At 43.0% G+C, this 14374-nt stretch overlaps 2 protein-coding genes across 3 annotated transcripts in view; one reads left to right on the plus strand and one right to left on the minus strand.

Annotated features, from left to right (window-relative positions):
• The window catches only part of LOC140737361 (cytochrome P450 2C19-like), a 69057-nt gene extending 60308 nt beyond the window's left edge, over window positions 1-8749 (plus strand). Inside the window, exon 10 of the mRNA XM_073063819.1 lies at window positions 7692-8749. The gene's annotated coding sequence lies outside the window, so the exon portion shown is untranslated. The remainder of the gene's footprint in view (window positions 1-7691) is intronic.
• Window positions 1-14374, minus strand: part of alkbh6 (alkB homolog 6) — a 28863-nt gene that overhangs the window by 14080 nt on the left and 409 nt on the right. Inside the window, exons 2-6 of one of the 2 annotated variants that reach the window (XM_073063822.1) lie at window positions 13178-13283; window positions 8170-8250; window positions 7067-7195; window positions 5077-5145; window positions 3159-3219 (exon numbers count right to left, since the gene is read on the minus strand). In XM_073063822.1, the coding sequence (XP_072919923.1) occupies window positions 3159-3219; window positions 5077-5145; window positions 7067-7120 (184 nt within the window). In that variant the 5' untranslated portion in view covers window positions 7121-7195; window positions 8170-8250; window positions 13178-13283. The remainder of the gene's footprint in view (window positions 1-3158; window positions 3220-5076; window positions 5146-7066; window positions 7196-8169; window positions 8251-13177; window positions 13284-14374) is intronic. The other variant, XM_073063823.1, reaches the window with a different exon arrangement.

Raw genomic sequence — 14374 nt, forward strand, 5'->3', positions numbered from 1 at the left:
GATATGGGAAGAAAGTAGATTGGGGCTGAGAGGGAAATGGAGCAGCCATGATGAAATGGTGAAGCAGACTCAACAGGCTAAATGGCCTAATACTAAGTCTGTTCCTATATCTTATGACCCCTGTGAAGCACCTCTAGTCACTGCCAGCCAACCAGAAAAGGCTCCCTCATTTCCACTCTTTGCCTCCAGCAAACCAGCCACTGCTTTATCCATGATTCTTTCCTGTAATACCATGGGCTCATAGCTTGTTAAGCACCCTCATGTGTGGCACCTTGTCAAATGCCTTCTGAAAATCCAAGTACACAACATCAACCAATTCTCCTTTGTCTATCGTGCTTGTTATTTCTTCAAAAAATTCCAACAGATTTATCAGGCAAGATTTTCCCTTGAGGAAACCATGTTGACTATGGCCTATTTTATCATGTGCTTCCAAGTACCCTCAGACCCCATCCTTAATGATTGCGTGCAACATCTTCCCAACCACTGAGGTCAGACTAACTGGCTTATAGTTTCCTTTCTTCTGACCCTTCTTTCTTGAAGAGTGGAGTGACCTTTACCAATCTTCTGGAACCATTCCAGAATCTAGTGATTCTTGAAAGATCATTAGTAATGCCTCCACGATTCCTTTGGGCACCTCCTTCAGAACCCTGGGGTATCTACCATCTGACTTAGGTGACTTATCTACCTTAAGACTTTTCAGTTTCCCAAGAACCTTCTCTCTAGTTATGGCAATTTCACACACTTCTGACACTTAGAACTTCCACCATACTGTTTTCTCTCTTCCACAGTGAAGGTTGGTGCAAAATACATATTCAGTTCATCCTCCATTTCCTTGTCTCCCATCACTACCTCTCCAGCATTGTTTTCCAGCCGTCTATTATCCACTCTCACTTCTTTTTTACACCTTACATATATATCTGAAGTAAGTTTTGGTATTCTCTTTAATGTTACTGGCTCGCTTACTTTCGCATTCCATCTTTACCATCTTATTGAATTTTTTAGTTGCCTTCTGTTGATTTTTAAGATTCCCAATCCTCTTAACTTCCCACTAATTTTTGCTCCATTATATCCCCTCTTTTTAGTTTTTATGTTGACTTTGGCTTCTCTTGTTAGCCACAGTTATGTCATCTTTCCAATAGAATACTTCTTCCTTCGTGGGATGTATACATCCTGTGCCTTTTAAATTGCTTCCAGAAATTCCAGCCATTCCTGCTCTGCTGTCATCCCTGCCAGTGTTCTTTTCCAATCAATTCTGGCCAACTCCTCTCTCATGTCTCTGTAATTCGCTTTACTCCACTGTAATACTGATACATCTGACTTTAACTTCTTCTCAAATTTCAGGGTGCATTCGATCATATTATGATCACTTGGCCCTTAGGGTTCTTTTACCTTAAGCTCTACCTAATTAATTCTGGTTTATTGCACAACAGTCAATCGAGAATAGTTGATCCCCTAGAGGGCTCAGCCACAAGCTGCTCAAAAAGGCCATCTTGTAGGCACTCTCAAAATTACCCCTCCTGGAATCCAGCACCAACCTGATTTTCCAAATCTACCTGTATATTGAAATCCCCTGTGACTAATATAATATTGCCCTTATCTCCCGCTGTTATTTGTAGACCACATACTTACTATTATTTGGGGTAATGTATGCAAGTCCCATCAGGGTCTTTTTACCCTTGCAGTTACTTAGCTTTATCCATAATTTTTCAACACGTTCCGACCCTTTGTTACCTTTTTCTAATGATTTTATTTTATTTTTTACCAACAGAGCAACGCCACCCCATCTGCCTTTCTACCAGTCCTTTCACTACAATATGTATCCATGGACTTGAAGCTCCCAGCTATAGTCTTCTTTCAGCTATGATTCAATGATGACTACATCATACATGCCAAATATAACACCTTCAGTCCCGTATTCACCCTTTTCATCAACAGAATGCCCTCATGACACTTTGCCTCTATTTGTAAATCAGCTACCTCATCTTCAGCACTATCATCCACCATTCCTACGATACCTCTTGCATTGAAATATACACAGCTCAGAATACCAGTCACTCCATGCTCAACCTTTTGATTCCTAAATTTGTTTGTGGTCTTACCAAAATCTGCCTCCAGAACCTCTCCACGAACTGTTCTGCACACTGCTTCCCGTTCTCCTGCAACTCTGGTTTAAACCCACTGTGTAGCATTAACAAACCTTCCCGCAGTTCAGGTGCAAACTGTCCCATCTATACAGGTCCTACCTTTCCAAATATCTTATGCCCTCCCTCCTACACCAACTCATCCATGTATTAAACTAGAATCTTTGCAATTCTGGCCTTGCTAACATGTAGTATGGGTAGCAATCCTGAGATCACAACCCTGGAGGTCCTGCCTTTTAACTCTGCACCTAACCCCCTAAACTCCCCATGCAGAATCTTGCCATTTGCCCTACCCATATCATTGGATGACTTCTGGCTGTTCACCCTCCCACTTAAGAATGCTGAGGACTTGGTCCGAGATGTCTAGGACTCTGGCACCACGAAGGCAACATACCACCCAGGAATCTCGTCCTCACCCACAGAACCTCCTGTCCATTCACCTTACTAACAAATCCACAGTCACCACAGCGTGCTTCCTCTCCCCCCTTCCCTTTTTGAGTCACAGAGCCAGAGACCCATTAATTGTGACTTTCCTCTGTTAGGTCACCACCCCCCCCCCCCCCCCAACAGTATCCAAAGTAGAATACCCATTAATGAGGGGAATATCTACATGGGTACTCTGCACTGATTCCTTAACCCCTTTCCACTTCCAGTTACCCAGTCTTCTGTATCCTGCACCTTGGGTGCAACTACCTCTCTATACGTCTTATCTCTCACCGCATCAGCCTGCCAAATGATCCAGAGTTTATCCAATTCTAGCTCCAACTCTTTAACGTGGATTGTTGGAAGCTGCAGCTGGATGTACTTCTCGCAGCTGTAGTCTCGATATGCTTGGTTTGGGACACCTAGAGGTCGTGAAAAGCGCCAATATGAATGGAAGCTTTTCCTTTTGGTTGTCAGCCTTGATATGGAATAATTCATTCAACCTTATTCTAGCTATGTCTTTCTCAATAATCCACCCATAAACGTATTCAGTCAGGGAAAGTTTATACCCCTATTACTCAGGTGTTCCCTCACCCCAGTTCTGTAGCCTTCTTCCTGACAACTGAGTCCACTTGGGTTTGGGTGAATCATAAATCTGAAAATTAAAAACACAATCTGTGAAGACAAGAAGCATGAGTAAAAAAAATGCAACAGCGAAGAGGTTTAATCAACACAGTTTGTGGATTGGACTCTGTAGTTCATGTTATGATGCATTTCTGATCTCTGGCTCTTTTTAAAAAATTGCTATTCTGTGCAATTTTGATCGGAAGAGACTGTCTCTGTGAGATTGAATGACAGAGCATTAAATTGAACTGAACTGAATTGAACTAAGCTGAACATTTAGTTTAGAAAGCAGATGGGTGGCCATCAACTGCAGACCACCACCCAAATTCAACTGGCAAACACCTGAAGAACAGCTCCTAGTCTGAGGAACTTCAGGACATTCTTGGTTCACATTTCTGAGTGTAGGCAAGAGTTAGCACTACTGCCAGAAGCCAAAAGAAAATCATTTCTACCTAATTTAGGACAGACACTGTAAGCAAGATTCTCTCTAGTCAATTGCTACTGTGATATTAGTACTTACGTTAGGGTGTATGGGGTGTTCAGGGAGGGGTAGAGTCTCCGGTGAGGGGTTTGCCGTGTCTGGAGCAGGTCACTCAACTTTGGTCCCCACTGGACACTCAGCTCTCACTGTGGCTCCAAGTAGCTGTTTGCATGTGACAGTAGCTGCACCTGGTACACTGCTTCGAAAGGTGTGCTAAACCAGCTGAGGGTAGCTGGCTGCCTCATACCCGAGTGAAAGAGGAAGCATGCTTGTCCTAACATGCAATGTCAGCTGTGGTGGACTGGGTGGATGAGATCTACAGTGAGATCCAATGGCCGGAAGGTGGTACCACAACGCTTCGCAGAGAGCATAGGGCACGATAAGGCACAGAAGATGTCCTGGTCATCCAGTGCAACAAAGGAAGACCCCAGTTTGTGATGCTTGTTCGTACCACTGTACCTGGACTTTCGAGGTCAAGAGAGTGGGAATCCCTCAGTGCAACAGCTTTTGCACTTTAAAAACTCTCCCCCACGGGTTTCCTATCATCGTAGGACATGAAGGGCAACCAACATATGTTACGGTAACTTAGGAGTAATTTTTTATTTCTTGCATTGTTCTGCTGCGTCAAAATATGTGTCAGTGATAATAGACGTGACTGTGATTTGGATTCTTATTCTGACTTGATATACCACGGAGTGCATTCTAACTGGTTGCATCAACGTCTGGGTTACACGCTCCAATGCAAAGGATTAGTAATACCTGCCGAGGATTGAAAATTTCGCCACCTCCATCATGGGCACTAGCCTCCCCACTATCGAGGACATCTTCAGAAGGTGGTGCCTCAAAAAGGTAGCTTCCATCATTAAGGACCCTCACCACCAGGAACATCTCCTCTTCTCATTGCTACCATTAGGGAGGAGGTACAGGAGCTTGAAGACCCACGCTCTACCTTTCAGGAACATGTTCCCCTCCTCCATCAGGTTTTTTAATGGTCCCTGAACCTGTCAATACCACCTCAGTACTTTAACTCCCTTTTTGCACTATGTTTAAAAGGTTTTATATATTTTTGATTGTAACATTGTAATTATTTATGTATTGCTCTGTACGGGAGCCACAAAACAGCAAATTTCAGGACATATGTCAGTGATAATAGACTGATTCTGTGTTCCAGTTGCACAACATGAAGAGTCTAGCTGAGCCAGCCCATGTGCGATAACGTTGCTTTATCAGATAGATTCCAGTTTGATAGAACAATTAATCTGTGTTCTGGATAACAGGAGGAAATATCATGAAGAAGTTCAATGTCAGTTTAATAATTGCCCGTACTGTACTGGTGTAGTAAAACAACAAGTTTCCAACTTATACCAGTGATAATAAAACTGATTCTGATGAAGTGCAGTAACATACCTGCTGCAGTAAATATTTTTCTTCAGCCACGGTGATAAAGTTGGGAATGTAATAGACAGTTGGTGGAGCCTAAAAGGAGCAAAAAGCAAAGTTTCAGTGATTATACAGTATTTCATAATTAGCATTAGAGGGTAGCACTTTGAACACATTTGAATTTCAAACACAATACTCATGTATAATGCACATAAATGAAATTGATTTGCAAAGAATAATGAAATTGATTAGCGATTCAAATAAACATTTCTGAATGCATCAAAATTAGTGTTAGTGGGTTGTGTGAATGCTATGTTGGTGCTGAAAGCACAGCGACACTTACGGGCTGTCCCAAGCACATCCTGGAACCATGTTGGTCGTTGATGCAAATGACACATTTCACTATATGTTTTGATGTAGACCATAAGACAAAGGAGCAGAATTAGGCCAGTCAGCCCATCAAGTCTGCTCTGGCCATTTTATCGTGACTGATTCATTTTTCACCTCAGCTCCAATATCTTGTCTTCACCCTGTTAAAACTTCATGCCCTGACTAATCAAGAGTCTATCAGCCTGTGCCTTAAATACACCCAATGACTTGGCCACCACAGCCACCTGTGGCAATGAATTCCAGATTCACCACAATCTGGCTAAAAAAATTCCTCACCTCCATTCTAAATGATGTCCCTCTATCCTGAGGCTGTGTCCTTTGGTCCAAGACACCCCCACCATAGAAAACATCCTCTCCACATCCACTCCCTCTAGGCCTTTCAACATTCCATGGGTTTAAATGCAGTTCACCTCCTCTTTCTTCTAAATTAAAATGAGTATAGGCCTAGAGCCACCAAATGCTCCTCATGTGATAAGCCTTTCAATCCCAGAATAATTTTCATGAATCTCCTCCAAATGAATTCTCCAATGTCAGCAGATCATTTCTTAGATAAGGGGCCAAAACTAGTCACAATATTCCAACTGTGGTCTCAAGCGTGTCTTATAAAATCTCAACATCATATCTTTGCTTTTAAATCCTCTCGCAATGAATACTAACATGGCATTCGCCTTCCTCACCACCAACTCAGCCTGTAAATTAACCTTAGAGAATCCTGCATGAGCCTCCCAAGTCTCCTTGCTCCTCAGATTTCTGAATTTTCTCCCCGTTTAGAAAATAGTCTGTGCTTTTATTTCTTCTACCAAGGTGCATGACCACACAATTCCAGATACTGTACTCCATCTTTTACATTTATCTTTATATTTTGAAAAAAATTATTTTTGTCATATGTACACATAGCACATAGATGTAGCTAAGGTGTCTAAAACTTGGCACAATTTTATAGTAATGTTATGTATTGCACTGTACTGAAGCTACAAAAAGAAACTTGAAAAGTAAGGACACTGAAAAATAGGATTAATACCGGATTAGCATAAATCAGTTGTTAATAATTTGTGCAGACTTCGGACTGAAGGGCCTATCACAATGCTGTTCGTTTGTTACGTGCCGTGTCGTATGACGTGGATGATCTGGTCTTTCCATGACCATGATTGGTCTTGGCAAATTTTACTACATAAATGGTTTGCCACTGTCTTCTTCAGGGCAGTGTCTTTACAAGACAGTTACCACCCCCCTCCCCCAGCCATTACCAATACTCTTCAGAGTTTGTCTGTTTGGTGTCAGTGGTCGCAATACCAGGACTTGTGATCTGCACCGGTGATCATACGACCATCCACCACCTGCTCCCATGGCTTCATGTGACCCTGATCGGGGGGAGGGGACGGAGGATGGGGAGAGCTAAGTAGGTGCAGCACCTGCCCAAGGGTGACCTGCAGAATAGCGGAGGGAAGAAACTATCTGTCTGAAATATACCCAATGACTTGGTCTCCACAGCCACCTGTGGTAATGACTTCCACAGTTCCACCGCCCTCTGGCTAAAGAAATTCCTCTTTTAGAATTTAACATATCTACTTAGACCAGCAGGCGAGTAACTCCCGTATTCTTCATCGAATATGAGGTACGGACGAACCTGAACCACACGGAAGAGCTCCAGATCACAAGGACCATCGTTCTGAGCAGCCATGGCAAGCTCAAACTGAAGAATGTAACATCTGCTTTTTAAAATAGGTAGGGCTGTTCATCAGTCACTGAAGTGGACCTGTAAATTCATAAGAAGCAATTAAATCTATTTCCAATATTGCCTCCTAACTTTATGAAACATGGTACAGCACAGTACAGGTCCTTCAGCTAATGTTGTTGTGCCAACCTTTTAGCCTACTCCAAGATCAATCTAACCCTTCCCTCCCACATAGGCACAGGAATGAAAGAAAAATGGAGGGCCATTTAAGAGTTTCATAAATCTCCCAAATGTACCTCCCTCTACCACCACGCCGACAGAGCATTCCACACCCACCATTCTCTGCGTGAAACGCCTGTCTCTGACATTCCCCCCCCACCCATACTTTAGTCTAGTGGTCACCAACCTTTTTAAGCCCAAGACCACCTACCTCGGTCTTAGTGAAAAGCGAGATCGACCCCAAATCGATTAGTTACACATATGCACACCAGGGCAGAAAAGACCGGAAGCAAAACCCCGCAACCCAGAAACAATCTCTCAACCAGTATTTGTGTATTTATTTTTCTTCTTTTTTCAGGATCTACTGGGAAAGTCTCAAAGATCGACGGGTTGGCGACCACAACTTTAGTCCGATCACCTCAAAATTATACCCTCCCGTAATATCTATTTCCGCCCGAAGAAAATGATGCTAGCTGTCCACACTATTGATGCCTCTTATAATGTAATAGATAGATAGATAATCCACATCTATCAAGCCACCTCCCATCACCCTTCACTCAGGGGTTCCCAACCTGGAGTCCATGGACCCCTCGATTAATCGTAGGGATTCATGGCATGAAAAAGTTTGGGAATTGGAACCTCAGCTCTAAAGAAAAAGACCCCAGCTTGCTCAACTTATCCTCATAAGTCATGCTCTCTAATCCGGACAGCACCCTGGTAAATCTCCTCTGCACCCTCTCTAGAGTTTCCACATCCTTCCTGTAATAAGGTGACCAGAACTGAACACAATACTCCAAAGGTGGTCAAACAGGAGTTTCATGGAGCTGCAACATTACCTCATGACTTTAGAATGGAGATGAGGAGGAATTTCTTCAGCCAGAGAATGGTAAGTCTGTGGAATTCATTGCGACAGGTGGCTGTGGAGATTATTGGAGTATAAAAGTATAAATTTACCAAAACTATGAAGTCAGTTCTGAGCTTGCTATTTGCTATGCATGTATCCTAAAAATGTAGAAGACAATGGTGTGTTAATGAGAAGTAGCTAAGTGATATAGATTAGAACATAATTAAGTCACATAATCCTAGGGCTATTATTTGATAGATAGATAGATAGATAGATACTTTATTCATCCCCATGGGGAAATTCAACATTTTTTCCAATGTCCCATACACTTGTTGTAGCAAAAACTCATTACATACAATACTTAACTCAGTAATAATATGATATGCATCTAAATCACTAACTCAAAAAGCATTAATAATAGCTTTAAAAAAAGTTCTTAAGTCCTGGCAGTTGAATTGTAAAGCCTAATGGCATTGGGGAGTATTGACCTCTTCATCCTGTCTGAGGAGCATTGCATCGACAGTAACCTGTCGCTGAAACTGCTTCTCTGTCTCTGGATGGTGCTATGTAGAGGATGTTCAGGGTTTTCCATAATTGACCGTAGCCTACTCAGCGCCCTTCGCTCAGCTACCGATGTTAAACTCTCCAGTACTTTGCCCACGACAGAGCCCGCCTTCCTTATCAGCTTATTAAGACGTGAGGCGTCCTTCTTCTTAATGCTTCCTCCCCAACACGCCACCACAAAGAAGAGGGCGCTCTCAACAACTGACCTATAGAACATCTTCAGCATCTCACTGCAGACATTGAATGACGCCAACCTTCTAAGGAAGTACAGTCGACTCTGTGCCTTCCTGCACAAGGCATCTGTGTTGGCAGTCCAGTCTAGCTTCTCGTCCAACTGTACTCCCAGATACTTGTAGGTCTTAACCTGCTCCACACATTCTCCATTAATGATCACTGGCTCCATATGAGGCCTAGATCTCCTAAAGTCCACCACCATCTCCTTGGTCTTGGTGACATTGAGACGCAGGTAGTTTGAGTTGCACCATATCACAAAGTCCTGTATCAGTTTCCTATACTCCTCCTCCTGTCCATTCCTGACACACCCCACTATGGCCGTGTCATCAGCGAACTTCTGCACATGGCAGGACTCCGAGTTATATTGGAAGTCAGATGTGTACAGGGTGAACAGGACCGGAGAGAGTACGGTTCCCTGTGGCGCTCCTGTGCTGCTGACCACTGTGTCAGACCTACAGTCTGCTATGCATGTACCCAATTTGGTAGGAGACTAAAATCCTAAAAATGTAGAAGACAATGGTATGTTAATGAGAGGTAGCTAAGAGATGTAGATTAGAACATGATTAAGTCAATTGATAGAAACAATAGGGACATGATGTACGTGTAATACGCAACTACAGATCAATTACATATGCTAATGCAACTGGACCAGGAGATTGCTATAAAAAAATGCTGTGTCCGGGGATCGGTGGGCAATCAGTGACTAGCTCAATGACTGTCTCAGCTTTGATTTGCAAATTAAAGTTTAACCCTTCTTGAAGAATCTTCTGCGTCTCTTGGTCATTTGTGGGGCACGAGAAACCACGACAAGATCAAGTCTTTATGTATATTTAAGGCAGAGGTTGATAGATTCTTGATTAGTCAGGACAAGAAGGGAAATGGGGAGAAGGCAGAAGATTGGGGCAGACAGGGAAATGGATCAGCCATGATGAAATGGAGGAGCAAACTCGATGGACCAAATGGACTAATTCCGCTCCTATGGACTCTTGAACTCAGTCCCTTGACTAATAAAGGCTAACACGCCATGTGCCTTCTTAACCACTCTCTCAAATTGTGTGACAACTCTGAGGGATCCACGGACGAGGACCTCTAATGGCAACCTGATTTAAACATTTAATTTCAACTCTAACGTTTGATTAATTCACCAAAATATCTCTTATGAAAGGTTAAAGATCCTTGGACATCAAGCAGGACTACTCTTGATAATGCGTTTGCATACAGGTCCTTTCCAGGTTAATGTTAGGGCTCCATTCCTGAGAACTGTTCGGAACTGCAAGTTAACCAACTGCAAGTTGCTTGGCCACCGACTGAGCCGCCAGCATGTCCATCCCACTGGTCTCCCAAACATTGGTTTGTGCACATTTTTGGTGTTTACAAGCCACACACCAAAGGTGGAGATATCTAGGGCACTCCGCTCAGGGAAAGGAAGTTTAGAGATTTGTGACTGGAAGTTTCCCATTCAGGGTGAAGAGACCAGCCCTGCATCTTGGCCCAACATCCCGTCAGTGGGGCCCTCCAGTGTTTGATCAGTGGAATGACAGGCTGGATTACCAGGAACTATACCATCAATTGGCAGGACATGTCACTCAAGGTCTTGGACAACTTTTTTGCGTGACTGTTTTTTTTCTTTCACTATTTTGAATGTGCTGTGTATGTTTTGCACCTTGTCCCAGAGGAACACTGTTACATTTGGTTGTATCCATGTATGGGTGAATGATAATTAAACTTGATTTGATTTGAGGAGGTGCAGTAGCCATCTAAAACAAGGAGGGCTTGTACAAGATTAGGGGCAGTATTATGAAACTGACGGGGCAATGCATTTGGGTTGGTGCCGATTGAAGACACTCCTGAAAATGCCATTGTCACGAGATGTTTATATTTAATCATGATTTTAGATTTCAGATAGCAATTGCTCAAGAACTCTTTATTCAGTTAATGTTCCTACTGGACCTTCTTCTATTCCCTCTCTTATCCAGTTCAAATTCAAGTTCATTGTCATACAATTGTACACATATTTACAGCTAAACAACATTCATCAGGAAAAAGGTGCAAAAACAGAGAACATATATCACATACTAAATATAATAATATTAACAATAAATCAAACTGTTGTAGGAAAGCAATGTCCATCATCAAGGACCCCACCACCCAGGCCATGATCTCTTCTCACTGCTGCCATCAAGTAGAAGGTACAAGAGCCTCAGGACTCACACCACCAGGTTCAAGAACAGTTAATCATCAGGCTCTTGAATAAAAGGGGATAACTTTACACATTTGCCCCATCACTGAAATGTTCCCACAACCAATGATCTCATTTTAAGGACTATTTATCTCATTACCTCATGTTCTCGACATTTATTGCTATTTATTTATAGTTGCACATGCACTCTGGTTGATCTTTCATTGATCCAGTTATAGTTACTCTTCTATATATTTATTCATTATGCCCACAATTAAATGAATCTTAGGGTTGTCTGTGGTGATATCTACCGTAGATTCCGGACTACAGAGCGCACCTGATTAAAAGCCGCTGGCTCTAATTTTAGAAATAAAATCAATTTTTTAATTATACAGGCCGCATCGGATTTTAGGCCGCACCGAATTTCCGGCGGAACGGATTTCCGGCGCACTGGATTTCCGGCGGACCGGATTTTCGGCGCACCGGATTTTCGGCCGCTTGTAATATGAGATATTTACACAGAAAGATATTACACGTGTTGGGCTTCAAATTCTGCCCTGTGTTCGTTTTGGAAGAGAGACAACCAACACCGGATTACAGTGCAGCGTGGCTTTATTGCAGAACGCGTTTTGCCTTCCCCTTACATTCTGCTCTTATTTATACTCCTTTTTCCCCCAAACCAAACCCTCGCTACACATATTTGGTAAGGCTAAACTTTGTTATACCTACCGGTATTTGGTAACATCGGACACTTGTGTCCTTATTGGCCCGATACCATTCACACACGAGTTTTACTGTTTTTTTGTTTACTGAATCGCTAGCAGTTTCGGTGCAGCGGAATCCTCAGTTTCGCTCCCTCCCTCCCTTGTACTGCTGTCTAATATCACGTGAGCCATTCCTGACCTGAAGCGGCAGTCCCAAATTAAATCTCCACCGTCTCACCATCGATTCATGTATGCCAAGATTACGCGCAGCAGCTCGATTTCCTTGTTCAACCGCCAGATTGATTGCCTTTAACTTAAAAGCTGCATCATATGCTTTTCTTCGAGTGTTTTCCATGTTGATGAGGGTGAGTACAAATGGCTGATTTACAATAATTTGTGAAGTGCGCTTGATTTATCGTACAATTTCATTGGACCTCTGTGAACTACTCATCAATTTTATTGGTCTACTGTTATGAGGCAAAATGTTTTGGCGGCATGGGAAAAAACCTTCTATTAGCCGCACCTTATTATAAGCCGCTATGTTCAATGCTGTTCAAAGCATGGGAAAAAAGTAGCGGCTTATAATCCGACATCTACGGTATGTACTTTGATAATCCCATTTACTCTGAACTTTCAACTGACAAAAAAGTATTCTATAGATTTACAAGTGGCCATAAAGTACAAATACAACATGCAGTAAAATGCACAACAGTATGACTGCTACTGGCACTGTCATAAGTAATGTGTAGTGGGAGGTAGCGAGGGTTCAGAGGTCTCACAGCCTGGGGGGGGGAGAGGCTGTTATCCAGTTGGGTTGCTGGGTAGTGTGGCACCTTGTGTTGGAAGGGCCTGTTCCGTGCTCTATATCTAAACAAGATCACGAGGGGCAAAGTTATGATGGATGTGCCCAGTTTTATTTGGTAGGGTGGCGAATCCAGTGGCAGAAGTTGCTGGAATCTGGAGCAACACTCATAGTACTGAGGAACTCTACACACTAGGCATCAAATATGGAGAGAAATGGACAGACAACGCTTCGAGTTGAGACCTTTCATCTGAGAACTAGAAGGTATAGGTTTAATGTGCGAAGGAGAGATTTAGTATGAACCTGGGGTGGGGGGGGGGGGGGGGAGGGCAGCTTACCATTAATTTATATGGGGAAATTTTTTGAGCGTTCCCAGACCCAAAAAATAACCTACCAAATCATACCAAATAACACATAAAATTTAAAATAACACTAACAGATAGTAAAAGCAGGAATATGATAAACACACAGCCTATATAAAGTAGAAATAATGTATGTACAGTGTAGTTTCACTTACAGAGGCAAGTTCAACACACGCACAATATCTTTATTTCGTTCACCACGATCGAAACGCTTAATCACGTTGTGCTGCTCGGGGTGCGCTCTGCCTCTATAATGGATCACTGCAAAACAAACACTGAACGCTATTTTCGCTTTTTGCCTTTTTTCGTAAAAGCAAAAATCCTCCGGACTTCTTTCAGTTAGCGAAAACAGGTACTAATGTAGGTCTCTCATAAAAACGAAGTGGCGTAAAGTGAACTTTTGTAAAGCGGGGATACCTGTATTTAAAAACTATTTGGACAGGTATATGGATAGGAAAGGTTTAAAGGGATATTGGTCAAAAGAGGTCAGATAGAAATGGTTTCAATGGGAATCTTGATTGGAATGGACTGGTTGGCTAAATATCCAGTTTCTTTGCTGAATGACTCGCAATTTTCTACAGATATACCGAGGAGGACATTCTCACTGGCTGTATCACTGTCTGGTATGCGGGTGTGAGGGTAACTGCTGTACAGGATTGAAATAAGCTGCAGAAAGTTGTGAACTCAGTGCCATTGTTCGTGTGCGCACACTAAAAACTGTAAATTAGGTTAAGGTATTATGTATGGTGTTGTATTATTGCTGCATAACAACAAATTTCAGAACACATGCCAGTGATATTAAACCTGATTTTGATTCTACGGACACAAGAAATTCTGCAGATGTAGTAAAGCCGTTGCGACACGCAAAATGCTGGAGGAACTCAGCAGGTTAGGGAACATCTATGGAGGTAGATGCAACTGCCCTGCTGAAACGTCTACTGTTCACAGATGCTGCCCGAACCCGAGTTCCTACAGCTTTTTCTGTGTGAAGTTGCGGGACTCGGCGGCCCGCCATTATCACGATGCGGACCGTATTGGAAGAACAAAAGCCGTCAACTTGAAGCCCAAGGAGCAAGAACACGAGCCGACACGCGCGGGATCAAGCGTACTCTGATTGGAGCACATTGCGGAGCGGCGACCTCTGATTGGTGGACCAAGAGCGCAAGGCGGAACAGCGAGCTTTGATTAGTGGATCAAAAGTGCGATGCGGAGCGGCGGCGAGCTCCGATTGGAGAAACCAAGGGCGCAATGTGGAATGGCGAGCTTTGATTGGAGGAACTGCGAGCACGAGGCGGAGCTGCGTGTTCTGATTGGAGGCTATACTTGGAGTACAAGTCAGGTTGAATGCTGCT

This window comes from Hemitrygon akajei, chromosome 12, assembly GCF_048418815.1.
Source record: "Hemitrygon akajei chromosome 12, sHemAka1.3, whole genome shotgun sequence".
NCBI lineage: Eukaryota > Metazoa > Chordata > Chondrichthyes > Myliobatiformes > Dasyatidae > Hemitrygon > Hemitrygon akajei.